The sequence below is a fragment of the Callithrix jacchus genome, chromosome 8 (assembly GCF_049354715.1).
Source record: "Callithrix jacchus isolate 240 chromosome 8, calJac240_pri, whole genome shotgun sequence".
Classification (NCBI taxonomy): Eukaryota; Metazoa; Chordata; class Mammalia; order Primates; family Cebidae; genus Callithrix; species Callithrix jacchus.
In genome coordinates this window covers 3,133,590-3,156,753 of record NC_133509.1, presented here as the reverse complement: position 1 = coordinate 3,156,753, position 23,164 = coordinate 3,133,590, and the positions used below count along the sequence as shown (strand labels likewise).

The following is a 23,164-nucleotide window of genomic DNA, read 5'->3' as shown; positions in this document are numbered from 1 at the left end:
CAGGGCAAAAAATAAATGTTGGGCTTTAATCGTATGTCAGTCTTCTGTTAATTTTCTACAAATGATTTAAGAAATCTAACACATTTCAAATTTGGAAAATATCACCATTTGTGAAATAATTGTATTATGATGCAAATTCACTTACACTCAAATTTCAGGGATATGTTAGCAATTATCAGCATGTTGTTAAAGAATTCTATACTGAGAATCTCATTAGATAGTGATGCAAACTACACTTATCATTCTGAGAACAAAGGGATCTTGAATGAGTAATCAATAGCAACTGGCAGAAAATGAGACATTAATTATGATCCTCTCTAGTGTTTTGTCTAAGACACGATTTCATTAAATGCTTTGTGCAATCTGAATAGTTCCACGTCATTACTAACACTTTGGACAATATATTAATTTGGGGCAGAAGGGGGCGGGGGAAACAAAAAAACAAAGTGAAAGAAAATTGAGATGCTTCTAATCCTTTCCTGGGTCAATAGAAAACCACCAGCCACCACTAGTCAACTGCTATATTGGTTCTTTTACAAATCCCAAGTCTCATAATCTCAACATCGAAGACTAATAAATAAATATTGTCCATACTTAAAGTGTCATGCAGGTTTGAGGAGAAAATGACACTCATCCATCAAATGGATCCTGCCGACGAAATCAGCCTAATCTTCTTTAAAAAACAACTTTTTTTTCTTGAGACGGAGTCTTGCTCTGTCACTCAAGATGCAGTGCAATGGCGCCATCTTGGCTCACTGCAGCTACCGCCTCACAGGTTCCAGCAATTCTCCTGCCTCAGCCTCCTGAGTAGCTGAGACTACAGGTATGTGCCGTCATGCTCAGCTAATTTTTTTTTTTTTAATTTCTAGTAGAAATGGGATTTCATCGTGTCGGCCAGGCTGGTGATCCTCTCACCTCAGCCTCTCAAAGTGCTGGGATTAAAGGAATGAGCCACCGTGCATGGCCAATCAGCTCAATCTTTCCAGCTTAAAAAAGAGAATAAACAATGCATGTAAATTACATTGCTAAAACATGATAATCCAGCAGTTTCAGTTTCCTAATCTTCTTTAATTATTAGTAGCAATACAAATTTTACCATCTGAATTTTGGTTTTTTCGTCATTTTTTTTTTCTCAACGTCTCTCCCAAATCTTTTATCAGCCAATGAGAAGATATCACAGTAGAGAGATTGGGATGTAGATCAATAAAGACAGACTTGGAAATAAAAGAAATGTGAAGAGAACAAGCTAAATGTCATTTTAATATATCTAATATTCAAATAATTACAAATATACAATAACAATGACTTTCTTTTAGGAATGCATAGGCTTCCATTAAAAAGTCTAACTTCCAAAAATCCTATAGGGATTTTTTTTTGAAAGCAGAGTATTATGAGGTTAGCAGTGAGCATACTGTAAGCATGTCTACCTCAAATCGAGTTGTTTGTTGTTTTTCTGAATGTCTGAATTTATAACTCTCCTATTAAAAAGGGCTAACCAAATGATTTCCTATGTTACCAGAATGCCTTTATGCCTTTCCTTTATTGAATACAAAGAAGACAGCTATGTGAGGTACTAACATTAGAATAATAGGAGATGAAATCTTACCTGTCTTTTGTTTTTGTGGAAAGTGTTACGTAGTCCTAACATTTTCTGAAGACTTCTATAATACTTTGAAATCACTTTTTCCCTTTAATACTAGCTCTAATGTAGCAACTCTAAGCACCCTCTCATCTCAATTCCTTGCATTTTCATAAGTATAATTAAGAGTAGGCATATAGTTAGGCATCCAATACTTTATAAACTGAAACATTACATACTGGACATCTTCAAAACATTAAGCTTTTTAGTCTAGAAATTTCATACACACAGAAGCAGGAGAAAACAGTAAAATTAACCTGCATGTACTTATCACCCAGCTTCGAGAGCTGTCAACATTCTGTTGTTCCTGCTTCATTTGTTCTGCCATCTCCTACCCCTTGTTACATCCTCCGAAACTGACAATAATCCCTTATCATGTAATAGCCACTATGTTGTCACCTCTTTTTTCTTTGTTTTGAGATGGCATCAAATCTCTACCCATTATTTTGTAGGCTCTTTTCTCCTCAAATAAGTTTGCAAAAGAATAAATGGAGTTTCTGAAACTGCTTCCAAAGAGCACTAAGTATCATCAAAAGTATAATCATCAATTTTTATGGAGAGAAAAGAAACAAAGAAACAATGAATGCAGCCTGGGCAACATGGCAAAACTCCATCTCTACTTACTAAAAATATAAAAATTAGCCAAATGTGGTGGTACATGCCTGTGGTCTCAGGAGGCTTAGGTAAATTACTCAAACCTGGGAGGGCAAGGCTGCAGTGACCTGTGATCACGCCACTGCATTCCACCATGGGTGACAAAGAAGGGCCCTTTTTCACAAAAATAAAAATAAAAGAATGAATGAAGCTTTTTCCCTGCCAAGTAAACCCCGTATAATCCAACTCGCTTTCTCTAGCCTTTTAACAGAAATAGGACATTAAGTGTCTACTGGCCAGGCGCGGTGGCTCATGCCTGTAATCCTGGCACTTTGGGAGGATGAGGCAGGTGGTCACATGAGGTCAGGAGTTCGAGACCAGCCTGGCCAACATGATGAAACCCCGTCTCTACTAAATATACAAAAAATTACCCCAATGTGGTGGTGTGCACCTGTAATTCTAGCTACTCAGGAGGCTGTGGCAGGAGAATTGCTTGAACCTGGGAGGGAGAGATTGCAGTGAGCTGAGATTGCGCCATTGTACTCCAGACTAGGCCACAAGAGCAAAAAAGTTATCTAGTGCCTGATACTTCAAGATCAGACTTTCTTCCCACAAAACAATTTATTTACCTATGTTCCAAACAACCCAGATCACTCTGCAGGCAGCTGATGGCTTGTTACTCCTACCAATATGCTCTTTCCTAGATCACATGGTTCAGAGTCAAACAACATTTTCTCAATGCCTACTGTGTGTCAACTAGTGTGCACATCCCTTTCACATGCTACCTTATGAGTCAATCTTCTTTGGATAGCTTCTGCATCAATCCAAGAGCTAGTCTTATGTCTTCTTAACCTTTGTGACTCCAAAAATGTCTAAATCACCAGTCTACTCCGTAAAGGAGAATGTTGTTAGCCCTGGAAACCACTTGACTTGTGACATTTTAAGTCCAATATTGAATTCAACTCTTGGACATAACCTCCTATTCTTAAACTGCCACCACTCTCTTTTTAATTACTGCACCTGTTCTTTCCCTGCATGACAACCATTTTCTTGACCTTCTTTCCAGTAACAAAGTTTAATCATTGCTTCATTTCCTTCCTTCGAAACCTGGACTACACATGGTTTATTACTTCAACCATTCTCTTAGCACTACATCAATTCTCCTTCCTAATATTGATCAGCTATGAAGTCTTGTGTAAATCATGCAACTTCTTGAGGCTTCAGGTTCCTCAGCTATCAGATGGGAGAAATAACAACAGATGCATCAGCAGCAACAATACTACCACTTAAGTTCTGCGGGGACAAAATGAAATTATGCTTACAGGGTCAAGTGTCTGATACATGGTAGTCATTACATAGTATCATAATTGGTAACCTATCTAACTGGCCTGCCATTGTGATCACTATATTGATTCAACCATTTGCTGTCTGTGCTTATACATTTAGTCTGCTGGGTGGCAATACAATAAAAGTCGAAGCACATATACAACCATACAGGTTAGTGTCAACAGTAATTTCTGGTCACCAACCTCAGATGGATCATAACACCATTTGGAAAGGTTTTTACTTGTCACTAGAGAGCTCATGGAATTTAGGAACACTTTAAGGTCTTCGATTTCTTTTCCTTTAGAGAGGGGGTTTCTGTCACCTGTGTTGGAATGCATTGGTGCAATTATATCTCACTGTAACCTTGAACTCCTAGGCTCAACCAATTCTGCCTCAGCCTCCAGAGGAGTGAAAATACAGGCAGGCAACATTATGCCCCTTTAAAGGTTTTTGACTTCTATCTAACAATAGGTACTGTAATCTCTTATAAAAGACCAGTAAAGTGGATGTCTACCCTCTTCTTGGAAACATCCAGTGAGAGGAAAGTAATTTATCTACCAAGGTTTAATATTCTACCCCATTAACAGCTCAACACACGATAATATTTCTTTTTGAAATTAAGCTGAGATGTGGAATGCTTAATTTCTACCCATTGTCCAACATTTTACCATTCGAACTTATAGAAAAGTCAACTTATGCTTCAAACACTAAAAAGATGCTCTTCATGTTACTTGAGCAACTAATTTCTTAGTTCTTCTCTGAATGAGTTTACTTATGACTGTTTTGAAACACATTTGCTCAGAATAGAATACAGTGTCAACTTTCTTGTTCTTAATATCATGTTTCTAATAATTCTGCCCAAGACTGAGGTCCCTACTATTAAGTTTGTTGTTACATAAAAAAAGAATCAAAACTCCTATTCAAAATAACTAGTTTCCATTCATCCTTTTGGGGAAACAGCAGGCCAGTGTAGTCATGTTACAAAGCAGAAACGATCGTGTTCTTGACATCACCGTAAAACATAACTCTAGAAAAGACTGGAAACTTGTTAATCTACTGTACCTAACTGTCTTGTCATGAAGAGAAACAATGAAGACGCCTTGGGTAACTTTACAGAAATGTAGGCTTTTTTTTTTTTTTAAGAGACAAGATGTGGCTCTGTCACCCAGGCTGGAGTGAAGCTGCATAATCATCACTCACTGTGATCTCAAACTCCTGGGCTCAAGTTATCCCCCTCAATCACTTGAGTGATCAGCTTCCTGAGTAGCTAGGACTAGAGGTGCACACCACCACCCGCAGTTAATTTTTAATTTTTTTTGTCGAGATGGGAATCTTGCAAAGTTGCCCGGGCCATCTGAACTCCTGACCTCAAGCAATCCTCCTGCCTCAGCCTGGAATGCTTTATGCATCCTGGATATCCGTTCTTTGTTAAATATATGCTTTGCAAATTCTGAACTTGTAGACTGTGGCTTGCCTGTTTATTTTTTTCAACCTACGTCTTTTGATAAGGAGTCTGTGGTTTTTCTTTTCTTCCCGTAAAGAGACAGGGTCTTGCTATGTTGTCCAGGCTAGCCCTGAAATCTATAATCCAGTTTAGGAAGAACTGACATCTAGTGACAGCAAGCCTTTAATGGACATTTGAAGTTTTCATTGCTGAAGCTTAACGATCTTCTGTAAAATTTTTCCCTCAGTCTTTCATGCTTTTGGATACTACTACAAACGCTATTATTTTATTAATTTTCCAATTTTCACTGTTGGTTTACAGAAATACAATTAATTTTTAGATTGACTTTGCATCCTGTGATGTAGCTAACATTACTACTTAGTTCTAGAAATTTTCTTGATGATTCCTTCAGATTTCCTATGTACACAAACACGTCATCAGCAAATTCAACTTACTCCTTTCCAATTATACGCCCTTTTTTCGTGCCTTCCTACACTGGTTGAGACATAAAATGGTGAGAATAAAAATTCTGACCTTGGTGCTGACATTAGGCGGAAGGCATTTAGTGTTTCATCACTAATATGTTGTTAGCCACAGACATTTTTCATGCTTGTCTTTGATCACACTGAGGAAACTACCTTCTGCTTCCTGAGAGACTGGCCGGAGTATTTATTTTTATCAAGTATCTTGTCTGTATCTATGGAAATGATCGTAATGTTTTTCTTCTTGATTCAATTATAATGTGGTGCACTAAATACATAGATTTTCAAATCTCAAACCAAACTTTCACTTCTGGTACAAACCACATGTGCTGTTTGAGTACTACTGGAATGTTGCTCACCTCATAAAAGAGTTGAGAAATGTTCACTCCTCTTTTTCTACACTAACTTGTATAAGATTGGCAGTATTTTTAGCCTAGGCATTTCAAACAATCATTTTGAAAGAAGCCATATGACCCTTATGCTTTCTTTGTGGGCAGGTTTTTAAATTTGATTTTACTTTCATTAACAGATATACACCTATTCAGATTTTGTTTCAATTTGTCTCCTTTTGGTAAGTATTTTTCAAAAAATTCACTTATCTAATCTGTCAAATTTACTGAATTAAGTTACGAATAATATTATATTCTTAATGTATATATGATTTATAGCAGCAACCTCTCTTTCGTTCCTGACACTGGTAATTCGTGTTCTTGCTCCCTTCTCCTCCCACTTGGTGTTAACTAGTCTAGCTAGGAGTTAACTTTAAGATTTACTTCAAATAGCCAAATTTTGGTTTTGTTAGTTTTTTTCAATTACATCGATTTCTGCTCTTATTTGTAGTCTTTCCTTTTTTCTATTTATCTGGGGTTTACTTGGTGCTTCTTTTTCCAGCTAAGTTCTTAGGGCAGAACCTTGGTCATTCACTGTAGATCTTTTCTAATAGAAGCATTTAAAGGTATACTTTCCTTCTAGGCACTGTTTTAGTGGCACCAACAAATTTTGTTATATCATATTTTCATTATTGTTCCGTCAGAAATACCTTCTGAACTACCTGTGGTTTCTTTTTAAATGATAAGTCATTTAAATATGTTATTTTAACTCCTGAACATTTGGTGTTTTTCTAGGTATCTTCTTAACATTGCTTTTTGAGACAAGAGTCTTGCTCTCTTGCCCAGGCTGGAGTGCAACAGCACAATCATAGCTCACTGCAGCCTTGAACTCTTGGGCTCAACAATCTTCCCAGTTCAGCCTCCAGAGTAGCTGAGACCACAGCTTCATACCACCAAATCTGACTAGATTTTTTTTTTTTTTTTTAATTTCAGTAGAGACAGTGTAACTATGTTGCTCAGGCTGGCCTGAAGCGATCCTCCTGAATTGGCCTTCCAAAAGGGCTGGGATTACAGACATAAGTTACCACACCCAGTCTTATTGACTTCTAATGTACCTTTGCTTTTTATTAAACTTTAATTTTAGATTTAGGGATACATGCTCAGATTTGTTATATAGGTAAACTCATGTCAGGGGGTTTGTTGTACAGATTATTCATCACCCAAATAAGCCTAGCACTCAATATTTTTTCTGGTCCTTTCCCTTCTCCCATCCTGTACCTTCAAGGAGGCCCCAATGTCTATAGTTCCCCTCTTTGTGTCCCTGAGTTCTCATCAGACTTCTTATTTAAGTCTTTTGTGTCCAGAGAATATACTTTGTATGATTTCAAACCTTTTCAATTGACTGACACTAGTTTTACAGACCAGAACATGATTCCCGCCTTTTAGTGTAATGTGTGCCCCTGAAAGGAATTTATGTTCTTCAGTTGTTGTATACAGAGTTCTATACATTATCATTTAGGTCAAAGTTATTGAGAGTTAATTTTGTTATGCATCTTTACTGAGTTTTTTGTCTAGTTATTCTATAAAATGCTAAGACAGAAGTATTCAATATTTCAACTAAGATTGTCTTTTTTTTTTTTGAGACAGAGTCTTGCTCTGTCGCCAGGCTGGAGTGCAGTGGCGGGATGTTGACTCACTGCAACCTCCGCCTCCTGGGTTCAAGCAATTCTCCTGCCTCAGCCTCCCGGGTAGCTGGGACTACAGGCTCGCAACACCACACCTAGCTAATTTTTTTGTATTTTTAGTAGAGATGGGGTTTTACCATGTTGGCTAGGACGGTCTTGATCTCTTGACCTCGTGATCCACCCGCCTTGGCCTCCCAAAGTGCTGGGATTACAGGCTTGAGCCACCACGCCGGGCCATGAATTTGTTTATCTCTTTAATTCTATCAGTTTTTGTCTTGCTTCATTTGTTTTGAAGCCTTATTTGGCATATATCCATTTTTCATTGTTATGTCCTTCTATCAACTCTTGTATTATTTTATTATTATAAATGTCTGTACATAATCAGATTGGGTATAGAACAAGGAAAAAGGGAATGGTATAAGCATATTTCCAAATAACTAAGAGTTAACTAAGGTACAGTTTTTAAAGCTGTCATTTTCTCAAGGGTATAACATCTGAACTCAGATGAAACTTCACACTTTCTGAAAAAAACCAAGACTTGCCATCTTCTGTATTTAAACAGAGAAAAACTTATCAAACTACTTGAATAAATACTTGCTTAAGAGGTATAAATAAAAAACTCTGTTATACTATAAAATGATTTTTCACTTAACTATGATAGTTTTTAAAGTAATATACCTATTGTAAATAAAGACGCTGGATTCTATGCTCTGCGTTTGATCCATAAAAAATTTAACTGCAGAATGATCTGTCGGTGTTTCCAGTAATACTGTGACGTGAGTTTCCTTTTAATGGCTCATCAGTTAATGTGATTGTTGTGAATGTAATATTAGGAGACTCATTTGGCAACATATTATTACATCATCTTAACATGAAGTAAGGCCCATCAGGCATTATTAAATTAGCCTGAATTTTGCAGTATGTCAGCAGAGTTTTATGTACATTAATAGCAGAGTTAATGTTCCTTGGGGGATTCTGAAATGGTTTCAAGGTGGTGTTAGGGTATAATTTTGGAGTCACTGTATTTCCCTGGGTTTTTTAATGTCACTTGTGAATAGGTAAGACAAAATGGCAGCCAGTTAGTTAAAGTGAATTTCTTCCCCTTCTCTGACTTATTATAATAAATCCTGGTTGGAATACATGTTTTTCTTTGAATAGTTTATCCTTGCTGCAGATTAATCTTTCCACTCTGCTGAATTTTGGGCTTCCTTTCTGGGGCTCTATGATTTCTTAATAAATTCTTAAAAACAAAAACACATCTTTCTCTCACTTGAATATCTTTAAATCTTGTATATAGCAATATTGTTATTTTGCATCAAACATTCTAGTAATCTTGTTCTTCTCTCTTCCATAGGCCTTCCTGATCTCTCCAAAATGTTTATAAACTGTTTATCAAACAGTAACCATATACTTTCCTCTAAGGATAACTCCTATAGGCTTATATTTGGCATACACAGAGGAGTTGTTAAAGCATGAACTCCAGTCCATGTGAATCAGAATCGCCTGAGCATTTGCTAAAAATTTAAATTCCCTCTGGTAGTGGTAGCTCTTGTCTGTAATTATAGCACTTTGTCAGCATGAGGCAGGATAACTGCTTAGGCCTAGGAGTTTGAGACCAGCCTAGGCAACATAGTGAGACCCAATCTCTAAAAAAAATATAAAAAATTAGTGGAGCATGGTAGGTGTGCACCTGTAATCCCAGCTACTCAGGGAGGTATATGAAGACCCAAAATACTTTTTGTAATGTGGGCCATATGAATTGAGAAATTTAATATTATGTATTTATTTTTGGAAATGTTTTCACCAGCCCATACACTTTAACCTTCAGAGACCTACTATGTACAAGCAGAAACTGCTATCCTATCTTTCAGATGAAGAAATCAATGCAGAGATGGGACATGAACCTAGGTCTCTTGACTGTAAACCTTATATCCCTTAAGCTGAGGAGGTCATGGGAGTGCCACTGCACTCCAGCCTGGGTGACAGAGTGAAACCTTGTCTCAAAAAAAGAAAAAAAAATTTAATTCCCTGTCTCCTTCTCAAAAAATTAAACAAATTAAAATGAAGAAAGGTAATAAGAGCATAGAGTTGAAATCTGAGGGAATTCCTATGCAGCAGTAGAGTCATATAGTCACAAAACTCATGAGTTTAGGTTTACCACTTGCTAGATATCTAGCCTTAAGCATAATACCTTAGGAGAACCTCCGTTTACTAATCTGCAAAATGAGTTGTTAAAACAATTAAATGTGATTATCTTTAGTTCCATGATTGGCTCAGTTAGTCCTCAGCCAATGGTAGCAAATGTTATTAGAGTGCTACACATTTAGGTTTAAAATAAATGTCTTTTGATAAAAGAATCTGGTACAAATGTATATTAATCCTTGGTAAAAAACCATTAAGATTCACCTTTGCAAAACTGAACAATTACATTATGAGAACTTATTGCTGATTCTAACTAAACAGCAATACCTTTGCCAAGAGGGTATAAAAAATATAAGTGAAAACATTTGAACATAATAAAAACATTAATATAAGTATAAGCTATGATTTATTAGATGTAGCTGTAGTGAGACTACAGCTTACAAAAGTGTTTTCCCCCCTCAAGTTTAGCAGTAATGTTAACATTAGACCAGTGGCTCTGAAACATTTAGGTCTCTTAAAAATAATATTAAAGATTCCAAATACCTTTTATTATGTGAGTTACATGAATTGAGACATTTAAAATTATGTATTTATTTATTGAAATGTTTTCAAAATCCCATACAGTTTAACCCTAGAGATCTACTAAGTAGGTGGAGGCAGAAACTGCTAATCCTATCTTTCAGATAAGAAGTCAGTGCAGAGCTGAGACTTGAACCTAGGCCTCTTGACTCTAAACCTTATGTATCTTCTGTTTTACCCCCCTCAGCTGACATTTACTGACCTTCTACTACTGTATGATCGGGAACTGAGACTAGCACTTTCACATAGCTGAGAAGTAAACAAATCTGTTGTGGTGTTATGAGGCGATGCAGTACTGCCTAACGAAGCTGCTGTCTTAGGTTTACCAGGAAGATGAAAGGACGTTTAAGGCCCTGAAGCAGGTTGGCAGACAAATCTACTTAATGCTTTGTCACAGAGGCAGTCTGCAGTGCTTATAAGCTTAAACCTACAGGATTCTTTGTAGTCACTTTTAGCCATCATTCATTGTCCAAATGATGTAACTTAGTGTCTTGTTTTGGTTTTTTTTTTTGAGAGGGAGTCTGACTCTGTTGCCCAGGCCAGGCTGGAGTGTAATGGTGCAATCTCAGTTCATTACAACCTCCTCCTCCTAGGTTCCAGCAATTCTCCTGCCTCAGCTTCCTGTGTAGCTGGGATTACAGGCAAATGCCACCAGGCTTGGCTAATTTTTGTATTTTTAGTAGAGACAGGGTTTCACCACGCTGGCCAGGGTGGTCTCGAACTCCTGACCTCTGGCAATCTGCCCACCTCAGCCTCCCAAAGTGCTGGGATTATAGGCGTGAGCCACTGCGACCATCCGTAACTTAGTTTTCAAAATTTTGTTTTACTCTGAAGAGATTCAGAAGAGTGATGGTTAGGTGACCTGCTAAATATAGCCGAGATAAAAAAATTAGAAGCAGAGTGTCCAGTCCAAGTCATTAAAGAACTAAAATTCAGACTATGAAATTCAAACAGTAACTTGTATTATAAAAAAGAAAGAGTTCTGATACCAACTATGAATTGATAATTACAATCACCCATATTACAATCACCCATTCACATTTCATATGGACCAAAAAGAGGATATTTCAGTTTCATCAATGGATATTGCTAAAACTATACAGAATAAATGGTATATTAGTTAGTGTTGCGTTGGCCTTAAAGCACTGTTACCTTTGAAAAGGGTAAGAAAAGTACCTTAATAGAGGATAGAAGGTCAATTGCTGCTTTTCTATTTTTTACTGTGATCTGAATAACCACTTACATTCTTTGGTTCTCTGCAATTTTTAACTAGGCATGAGCAGTATGCTGGTACATGTTTAACAACTGTTTAAAAAATTAAAGCCCCCCCCCATAACATTTTTGGATTTTCACAGTATAAATACTTCTTTGATGGCCATTTTGTTTGTTTCTATTTTTTTTTTTTTTTTTTTAAGAGATGCAGTCTTGCTACATTGCCCAGGCTGGACTTGTTTTCCTGGGCTTAAGTGATCCTTCTGCCTTGGCTTTCCAAGTAGCTGGGACCATAGGTATGCACCACAGTGCCCAGCTCATGACAGCCAATTTTAAGATTCCAGTGTAATATCAACTGTGCTTGCTAAATTCCTAAAAATTAAACAGATTTGGCTCTTGCGAGCTAGTAAGAGCTAGTAAAGCAAAACACTGGCTATGACACGATGCTAATATGTATTTTAAATGACTAGAATAAAATAAAGCTAATAAATGGAAACAAAAGCAATCATTATTAGCACCATTAAAACTTTAAAAAATTACTTGGATAAAAATAGGTTAATACTGCTTGGTCTGAAGCCAAGAAATCTTAGTATTGGTCCAGCTACTACCTCTCACTCCATATTTAACAAATCACTTATGCGGACCATGCCTACTTGCTATTAAGGACATGGGAATAGATGATCCTTAATTTTTACAATATATTTACTTTATTTCTCCCCTGGCCCCGGCTCCATTCTCTTCTTGAGACAGAGGTTCACCGTCCACCTGGCTGTGTAGTGCAGTGGTGCAATCACGGGTCACTGCAGCCTGAAACTCCTGGGCTCAAGTGATCCTCTTGCCTCAGCCTCCCAAGCAACTGGGACTGCAGGCATGCACCACTACACCTGGCTTATTATTATTATTATTTTTTTTTTTTTGAGACAGAGTTTTGCTCTTGTTACCCAGGCTGGAGTGCAACGGCGTGATCTCGGCTCACCGCAACCTCCGCCTCCTGGGTTCAGGCAATTCTCCTGCCTCAGCCTCCTGAGTAGCTGGGATTACAGGCACGCGCCACCTTGCCCAGCTAATTTTTTTAATATTTTTAGTAGAGACGGGGTTTCACCATGTTGACCAGGATGGTCTCCATCTCTTGACCTCGTGATCCACCTGCCTCGGCCTCCCAAAGTGCTGGGATTACAGGCCCGAGCCACCGCGTCCGGCCTGATTTTGTATTTTAAGTAGAAACAAGGTCTCGCTATGTTTCCCAGGTTGCTCTCAAACTCCTGAGCTCAAGCAATCCTCCTATCTCAGTCTCCCGTAAACCACCATGGCCAGCCTACAATATGTTATTTTATAATGAGAAGGCATATCACAAAACAGAATGTTAAAAGATGTATTAAATGGATTAATATTATTACTAAGACAGTTAAAACTGGCTCACATGCCCATGCCTGAAATTAGGGTGGGCCCTCATGTAAAGCACGCAGACAGCAGAAAACAAATTTATTATGTTCTGCCTTTCCTTTCTATTCTTTTTGGCTTTGATTCTGATGGGAATCTGCAGGTGAGCTGTGTGTATTCAGGGTCTCAGTCTAAAGATATGAGGAAAAAGGCAGAGAAGATGCCCATTAGCAGAAGCACAAAATGCTAGAGAAGGTGAAAGAAAGAGCAGAAACAAAGATTCCAAGTCAGGGAGGATGTAAAGCCTAAAAATTGGTTAGATGCAGGATTAAAAACAAAATACTTCCAATATTAATGATGAGTCTGACATTATAGGATATGCAAGCTATGTGATCAACCGTATAGTCTTTAGATACCAGCAATTATGTTTTCTGTGAGAAAATATGCAAAAAAATTCTCAGAAACGAAAACCGCTACTTTGTTCCCAGTTAAAATGGAGGCGGGTTATGAAAACCTTTGATGATAAAGATAGCCTGGTAAATGGGGGAACGGAAACAATTTTAAGCAAAGACAGCAAAAAAAAAAGTTTAACAGCTAGAAAACAACATTTAGTTACAAATTAAATAACTTAATTGGTATTTATTTCTTTGGAAACAAATTTCCTGGTAGAATAAACTGGATAATTTCTATCTCCTCTATTAAAATAATTTTTATTTATGTGTTTAAAAACCATCTCATTGCTTTTTAAAAATCATTAAACTTACTTGACAGCCTGGTAATCCGGTATCTCTGCTGTACAGGGAAAATGAGCCTCTCTCTGATGTTTTTCCTATAAAACAAAGACATTAACTTTATATAAAACCCCTCATTTATTGACAATCAATTAAACTAGTAGACTATTCGTGGTAATTATATTGCAGTTTAAAAATGGAAAGAACAAATTAGAAATAAGAACAAAATATTAGAAAAATCCAATAATTTGTAAAAACTTGCTATCATTTCAGTCAGTCTGAGTCAAACTCTGGGAAGGACGTTGTGACTCGTGTCTGTAATCTCAGCACTTTGGGAGGCCAAGGTGGGAGGACTGCTTTAGCCTAGTAGCTCAAGACTAGCTTGGGCAGTTACAAAAACCTGTCCCTACAAAAACATTAAAAATTAGCATGGCGATACACGTATGCAGTCCCAGCTACTTAGGAGGCTGAGGTGGGAGGATCACTTGAGCTACATAAAGTAGCAAGCAAACACTCTTTTCAACATATAGTATTTTAAAAAAACATTTAGAAGAATGAAAGAGACTTTTATATAGCCAACAATATGATCCATGTACCACTAGTCAGAATGTTTTCCCGTTTGCCCCAGATTAAACGTTCTTATCTTCTTTCTCTCTCAAAAATTAATACAGTATTGGGCCAAGTGCAGTGGTTCACACCTGCAATCCCAGCACAAGGTGGGTGGATGACAAGGAGATTGAGACCTGGCTAACATGGTTAAACCCATCTTTACTAAAAATACAAAAGATTAGCAGGTGCTACCACACCTGCCTGTAGTCCCAGCTACTCAGGAGGCTGAGACAGCAGAATTGCTTGAACCCAGGAGGTGGAGGTTGCAGTGAGTCGGGATCGAGCCACTGCACTCTGTCTCAAAAAAAAAAAAAAAAAAAAATACAGTATAGATATAGCTCAAACCACACCTCAGGGTACCCATTATCCTAATATTGATGTGTATGATTACCAACTATGTTTTTTACTCTTAAATATATATTCATGCTCTCAAACAATATACATTACTGTCTGCATTTAACATTTAAATAGATGGAATTACATGGTGTTTATCTTGAAACCTGCATTTTCATATGAGCTATGTATTGATTATCAGAGCCCAAGTCTGATCATCTTTACTGCTATACAGTGCTCCATTATACAAATAAAACCAGTTTATATAGTCTCCTATTGTACGATAGTTTTTACATTTCTTTGTCATGAGCAGTACTGAAACAAATCCTTGCACGTCTTGTACACAGAAACCCCCTCCTCCTCCTCCTGCGGGATACACACAAAGAAGTGAAACTGGTGGATAAAAGGATGCAAACTTCCAGCTTTACAGATACTGATTGCTTTACTACTCTCAGAAGTCATCATGCCAATATTCATTTTTCCCAGCAACATTAAGAATTTGTCTTGTGGCCAGGCACAGTGGCTTACGTCTGCAATCTCAGAATTCTGGGGGGCCGAGACAGGCGGATCACTTGAGGTTAGGAGCTCAAGACCAGCCTGGCCAACAAGGTAAAACCACATCTCAACTAAAAATATAAAAATTAGCCAGTAATGGGAGCACACGCCTGTAATCCCAGCTACTTGGGAGGCTGAGGCAAGAGAATCACTTGAACCCAGGAGGTGGAGGTTGCAGGGAGCCAAGATAGCGCCATTGCACTCCAGCCTGGGTGACAGAATGAGACTCTCCCTCAAAAAAAAAAAAAAAAAAAAAAGAATTCTAATTGTGACTATACCCACTGATATGGTTTGGCTGTGTCCTCACCCAAGTCTCACCTTGGATTGTAGACCCCATAATACCAATGTTTAGTAGGAGGGACCCAGTAGGAGGTAAGTGAATCATGAAGGTGGTTAGTCCCATGCAGCTGTTCTTGTGATAATGAGTTCTCATGAGATCTGATGGTTTTATGAGGGGCTTTTCCCTGTTTGCTCGGTACTTCTCCTTGCTGCTGCCATGTAAAGGACATTTTTCTTCCCCTTTTGCCACAATTTTAAGTTTCCTGAGGCCTCCCCAGCCATGCTGAACTCTTTCCTTTATAAATCACACTGTCTCGGGTTATGCTTTTATTAGCAGCGTGAGAATGAACTCATACACCCACAGTTCAAAACTTTCATGGCCAAGTATCAGGAATAGTACGGGCCAGTTCTTGAGGGAGAATGAACGTTAGTCTCACAGCACTAACCATCAACAGTAGTAGGGTGCTCACTCGTTTGTATTCAATATACTAGAGTTTCAGTATGTTTAGTAAAGTGAATTGGCAAATGTGGTACTTCTGAGGGTCAGAAACTAATCCCCCCCAAGCATGGTGCTTTGACATGTTGGATTTGAAGCAGCAGCCCCTTAAGGTCTCTCTAACTCATGCCCTCTCCACTAGACCCCTCCCCACAATCCTCTGTTTTTTTGCAAAGCATAGGATGAAGCTGTTTTATGAAATTCCCTATCTGCTTAGAAAATGGACCTGTCAAAGCACAAATTGCCTTCCCTCAGTTTCAAGAATTCCTTCTATGCCAGTCATTCTAAGTTGGCATTTTCCTTCAGTCTCTGCCATATTCTTGGTCCAAGAGGATTTCTGATCCACTTTGATGAGATGCAGGAAAGGTTGTGTGTGTCAGAATTCCAAGTGTACAATCCTTTAATGGTTTTATTTTGTAATAACTTGTTTTGTTTGTTTGTTTATTTATTTATTTAGAAACAAGGTCTCGCTCTGTCACACAGGCTGCAGTGCAGTTACATAATCACAGCTCACTGTAGCCTCCAACTCCTGGGCTCAAGCAATCCTCCAACCTCAGCCTCCCAAGTAGCTGGGACTACAGGCATTTGCCATCAGCCTAATTTTAAAAAATTTTATTTTTAGTAGAGACAGGGTCTCAGTGTTGCCTAAGCTGGTCTGAAACTCCTGGGCTCAAGCAATCCTCCTTCTTCAGCCTTCCAAAGTGCTGAGGTTATAGTTATAAGCTACCATGGTGGCCTAGCATTATTATTACAAGGATTATTTTGCATATCTAAAGGGTTTATAGATGTCAGATTTAGAGTTGTAAGATTTCTACATCAATTAGCCAGCATGATATACATACTTTAACAAAAATGATACTAGTCTATTTCTAAGGTTTTAAAAAAATAATTATGAACCATAGGAATAAACAAGTTTGAACATCCTATTCATGTGCAGAGCTTTTTTTATTAGTGAACTATATTTTTAGACAATCGCAAGTTAATAATGTATTGTATTTTCACTCACATGTCCTAGTAAGAACTCAAAATAAATGTTAAGGTGGAAAAAGGAACAAGGTTAGAGATGTATATTAGCTCTGTTTAGTAACATACAGCTTTTAAATACAATGTTAATTATCTATGTGGAGGCTACCCCTCTGATCATTTTAAAACACTTAAGTTTTAAACTTAACTTCCTGTGCTTATTTAAATTCCTAAAATTCCTTTTCCTTTCATAAAGTACACCAAATTCAGAGAGAAGGAAAACTGATTTAACATAAGCTGAAGATGTTACAAGGTAAAAGTTTATTCTGAAATGGAAAGTTGATAGCTTGTTTTCAAAATGATAATCTGTTTAAATAAGATTTTGAATTGTGAATACATTTTTATTTCACCTTTCATTTATTAGAAACTAGTTATTTTCTTAAGGACTTATAAGTTTGAGTATCCTTGAAATATAATAATGCATACTCAGTCTAAGACTTAGAAGGCATTCATTTTTAATTCTTTCAAAATTACTTTTCACAAGAACTATTTTCATAAATTAAAATTAATCATATCCATTCTCTTTATCTTAGGCATCTGAGAAACAACAAAAATCTCTGGCCACTGTATTACCAGTTTCTACCAACTTTTTAACATAAATATATATAAATGGAATATACAGACAATTTTAACTGGTCAACTTCAGCTGAACACAGTTTAAGAACAACTAGTAATGTAACATATATGTAATTTTCCTTGAAACACCCATGAAAAATTATTACAAAGAATTATCTGGGACAGTCTAGTACAGAGTTTTTACTAGACCCTTGTGTTGCAGTGGTCTGGGTGTGTATAGGTATGGGTGTGTGCACATGTGCATGGGCCTCTTTGGCAGGCTTTTCAGAACCATTTTTAAATGTATTAAACAAAATGTAAGTATTTTAATGTACAATGACATGTAATCATCAAGATGTTCTTTTAAAGACCAAACTTGCTGTAATTTATTAACAAATTAAATAAGATTTAGCAGCAGGCCTAATAATGATAATTTGAAAGCATAACTGATAGTTTAAGATATCTCAACAATTATATTATGATATGAAAATATCTATTATTCTACTGGTGACAAAAACTATAGGTAATGATTGAACAATTTTGCTATCCTTATTCAAAATTGAAAGCCATGGTAAATTTCACTTAAAGATTGGTAAAAATAAAGATGACAATTTTTTTCCCATTCAAGTTCAATGATTTTCCTTCTGTCCTGGGAGTCTCTATACTCCAGGTTAAGGAACTCAACTCTAGTAGAACAGCAACATATGATTGGAAAATATACAAGTATAATACATATATATATAAAGTCATCAGACATATAACTTGTGTGCAAAGGTATTTTAAGTAGCTGAACGTACATGGTTTACATTAGGCAGATTCAGCCTTTTCTGACCTAAACTAAAAACTGCTCAAGATAACTAACTTACACAGTATTTAAAACATTTATTCAAGAAACGGCAAATGACTGAAGTGCAAGAAATTATTTTCTCCAGACACATCAACTATTAGAGGCATTAGTTACCTTAACGAATATTCTTGGACTTAAAAAGTTAACTTGCTCTCTACCACCAATATATTTAAGTTACAACTCTCCAGTGCTTACAGAAATGCAAACGAATGCTATTATTTTGACATAGGATGCAATCAGCAGTCAAAGTGAAACTTGGAGGGGACAGGCACAGTTCTACATTCCCATTTCTCCCCATCTCAGTTACAAATATGGAAGCATTGACTAGACAGAAGAATCTAAGCTCCATACATTCTATCACACATTTATGGGCTAGTCAGGGACAGATAAAGAGGTTAGGAGATGAGTAAGATACAAGCTTCTGGCTGGGTGTTGTGGCTCATACCTGTAATTCCAGCACTTTGGGAGGCTTAGGTGGGAGGATTACTAGAGCTAAGAGGTTTGAGACCAGCCTGGGCAACATAGAGACATCTGGTCTTTATAAAAAATATTCGTAATAAAAAACTTAGTCAGGCATGGTGGTGCAGACCTTGCAGTCGCAGGAGACTGAGGTGGGAGGACTGCTTGAACCTGGGACTGTGAGGCTGCAGTGAGCTATGATGATGCCACTGCATTCCAGCCAAAGAGACAGAGTTAGACTCTGCCTCAAAAAACAAACCAACAAAAAACCCCTACAAGCTCTGCCCTCGACAGGCACCAAACAATGAAAAAGCTTATAGCCTAATGGATGATGAAGTTTTAGAAGTACTGCTATGCCTGTTATTTAGTTTTTTTCAGTGAGATAAATTAAGTATTTGATAATATATATTTATTAAAAATACCATAAAGGTTAGATAGTACCTGATGGTTTGTGTGCTCACCCAAATCTCTTCTTGAACTGCAGTTCCCATAATCCTCACATGCCGTGGGAGGGACCCAGTGGGAATTAACTGAACCATGGGGGTGGTTACCTCCATGCTGCTCTCATGATGGTGAGTTATCATGAGATCTGATGGTTTTATAAGGGACTTTTCCCCGCTTTGCTCTACAATTTTCTGTTCTGCCACCATGTGAAGAATGTGCTTGCTTCCCCCTCCACCATGATTGAAGTTTCCTGAGGTCTCTCCAGCCATGCTGAGCTGTGAGTCAAGTAAATCTCTTTCCTTTATAAATTTCCTAGTCCCAGGTATGTCTTTATTAGCAACCTGAGACCAGAGTAGCCACAATCCACATTTGGGAGAATGGTGTTCAGTTTCATTCTACTTTCAACATGCAAATTTAGACCAAAGCAACGCTACAATACTCTCATGGTGTGTGCACTGTTATTATCAACAGAAAATACTGTATTGATGAGGAAACAGCCAGCGATAACGATATTATGGAATACAAAGCCTGCTTAGCATTTATTTCTGCAGCAGCCTAGTAAACACCTAAAAATGTCCAGCCAAATAAAGTTTATTAGTTTCAATGAATCGATACTATTCAAGAAATAGTTATTAACGTAGCAAGTAACAATACAAAATAGAATAGCTTCTCTATTTGTATGAAAGCCAGTGTTATTTCTGTTTATTTTTGTAAGAAATACTGATTTGCATTTACCAATTTGAATTCAGCATCTTTTACAAAGAAAAACTCCATGTATTATAATATAGTTAGTTTTAAACTGGTTTTTCTTAAAAGCTTAACCTAGAAACAATTCCTGAATGTTTCAAAAATGTTAATGAGATCAACATTACTATGTTCAAAATGAAATATTTCAATGTTTAAGTGATGTGAGCTTTTCCATATTTACTCCTCTTTTTTTTTTTTTTTTGAGATGGAGTTTTGCTCTTGTTACCCAGGCTGGAGTGCAATGGCGCGATCTCGGCTCACCGCAACCTCTGCCTCCTGGGTTCAGGCAATTCTCCTGCCTCAGCCTCCTGAATAGCTGGGATTACAGGCACGTGCCCCCATGCCCAGCTAATTTTTTGTATTTTTAGTAGAGACGGGGTTTCACCATGTTGACCAGGATGGTCTCGATCTCTTGACCTCGTGATCCACCTGCCTCGGCCTCCCAAAGTGCTGGGATTACAGGCCGGTTAGCTCAATTGGTGAGCTCTGGGTGCTCAACTGCCCAAGGCCGCGTGCTCGATTCCTGGCTGCACGCTCAATTCCCATATTTACTTTTCAGAGAAACAATATGAAATCCTTACATAGGCAAATCTAAATATTTGTACACAAATCAAATTTGGTGAAAGGTTTATGAGCAGACTATCCTCCTCCCCGTTGGGTGTCTTTGAAAACTCATTATTTACCTAACCTTTTTGCTCATGGAAAAGCAACTCCCCTTTTGTGGGCAAACCCTATACAAAAAATTGATACTATTTGAATCATACTAAAACATTTGAAGAAACACAAAATGCTAACTTACAAAGCAGGCAAATCTGCAATGCCTTAGGGTATGAGAGCAGAGACTTGGGAATTCTGAGTCTTGGCTCTTGTTTCTCTCTCATTGAGTGAACTGGGAAAGTTACAAGTCATTTAACATCAATGACCCCACTTACTCTTTTAGGAAAATCAACTGAATAACATGTACCTCACAGAGACCCTGCACAATTTCATAAATGTTTATAAAGTATTCAGAAATTGTCTAGAAGATACTGTTAGAATTGTAGGCCTCATTTTCATAGTAATCTGCTCAAATGTACAGAAAAAAAGGATCTTAATTGACCATATCTTTTTTTAAATAAAGAGAAAAGGGGTTTTAAAATAAACCCTTGCCTATTTTCTTCAGAACAATTTGTTTAAGCATTATTGGCTAACATTTGTGCCAACCACGCTGCTGGCTACATTGAAGATATTTAAATATCTAGTGCCAACAAGCACAGCTGCTGGACTCTCTATGCCCTCCTCTTGTTCACTCCATGCCAAATTACTCACACAGCTATGAATGATGAGGTAGCAGCAGAGGAAAATGCCAAGTGTGAGTGAGATTAGTGATAAGCCACAGGATCCCTACAGAGGCTGGTGGTGATCAAGTTCCCAGGTGTAACCACTTTTCTAACCCGGCCTTTATCTCATCACATACGCCATCTTAATTTTGCACCCGCTTCCTGTGACGTGCATCAAAACTGTAAGCAGCTTCCCAATCAATAATTCCGGCAGAACTGCTACGGTGCTAATGGTGTATCTCATCCTAATAAAAGCACACAGTCAGACCTGAGCCGTTTGAATAGGCTTTAGAAATGACTTTCTAGGCTGGGTGCACTGGCTCATGTCTGTAACCCAGGACGTTGAGTGGCCAAGGCAGGTGGATCACTCAAGCCTGGGAGTTTGAGACCAGCCTGGGCGAAATGGCAAAAACCCAACTCCATAAAAAATTCGTTGGGGATGGTGTACACACCTGGAGTCCCAGCTTCTTAGGGGGCTGAGGTGGGAGAATCAAGTTGAGACTGCAGTGAGTCATGACTGTACCACTGTACTCCAGCCTAGGCAACGGAGGGAGATACTGAAGAAAGAAAAGAAAAGAAGAAAAGAGAAAAGAAAAGAAGGGAAAAGAAAGAGAATGAGAGGGAGGGAGGGGGGAGAGAGAAAAGGAAGGAAGGAAGGAAGGAAGGAAGGAAGGAAGGGAGGGAGGGAGGGAGGGAGGGAGGGAGGGAGGGAGGGAGGGAGGGAGGGACTGAGACTTTAAAATCTGTGATGAAGTACTCTAGGATGCAAACATTTACCAACCCAACTACCCTTCCCCATGCTCTCCACTTTTCTCCCCTTAACATCCGATTTGCAAATTAAATAGGTGAGGATGAGAAGGTTTACAGAAAACAGTTTGCCTTTCCATGATGAAGATGGCCAGAAAAGAACATTTAAATGCACAATTCCATCTGAGAGGATGAGTTGGGTGGGTAGTTGAAAATTATAAAGGAATGAACAGTGCAAAATTAAATAAATACATTTTGATCAGTTTCAGTCACTTATCAACTTTCCAGACCTGGCACAGTGGCTCATGCCTGTAGTCCCAGCACTTTGGGAGGCCAAGGCAGGCAGATCACCTGAGGTCAGAAATTTGAGACCAGCCTCGCCAACAAGGTAAAATCCCATCTCTACTAAAAATAAAAAATTAGTTGGGCATGGTGGCACACGCCTGTAGTCCCAGATACTTGGGAGGCTGAGGCAGGAGAGTGGGTGCACTGAGCCAAGACCACACCACTGTACTCAAGCCTGGGTGAAATAGCAAGACTCCATCTCAAAAAAAGGAAAAAAAGAAAAAAAAAAAAAAGAACACTTTAATTAGGTAGGTCAAAGTCTAATTTCCACTTTGGAGTAACTTAACAACTGGATTTTAAACTGTCCCTGATAACCTAATTTACATCTATATTGTACTGTTGCTTTGACCAAAGTTCAGAATTTAAGCGTATTGTTTTTTAATACCCCATCAGAGCTTCCACAGCTTTCTTTTTTTTTTTAAAGCGTATTATTCTTAATGTCATCACATTTCCCCAACCACATGTTGTTTAGAATTTAGAAATAAAGACATTTTCATTTTTTAATAGCAATTCAATAGATTACAGAACTAGGGGGCAGCTCTTCAGGAAAAAAAAATCATAAATGTGTATTCTTTAATCAACTCACCTTGGTACCTTCATATCTTAATGTTTCTCATTCTTAAAAACGGATTTAAAATAATTTCGTGGTTTACAACTTTCTAAGGACTACATAAACTGAGCTAATCATTCAATGCCTTACCCCTATTTACTCCACTTATTCCAAAACAAAGAAAAGGAAAGTCAGGCAACAATCACACCACCACCTAATTTGGAGGAAGAGGGAGCAAATTATGAAATACATCTACTTTTGGCATCTCATTTCCTTCCTGACATTAATGTATCTTGGTATTCACACACTTAAA

At 37.8% G+C, this 23,164-nt stretch overlaps 1 protein-coding gene across 16 annotated transcripts in view; it reads right to left on the bottom strand.

Moving 5' to 3' along the window:
* TCF12 (transcription factor 12) overlaps window positions 1-23,164 on the bottom strand; it is a 363,108-nt gene that overhangs the window by 113,271 nt on the left and 226,673 nt on the right. For all 16 annotated transcript variants that reach the window (XM_035258674.3, XM_035258675.3, XM_035258676.3 and 13 more), the window contains one exon: window positions 13,577-13,641. In XM_035258674.3, the coding sequence (XP_035114565.1) occupies window positions 13,577-13,641 (65 nt within the window). The remainder of the gene's footprint in view (window positions 1-13,576; window positions 13,642-23,164) is intronic.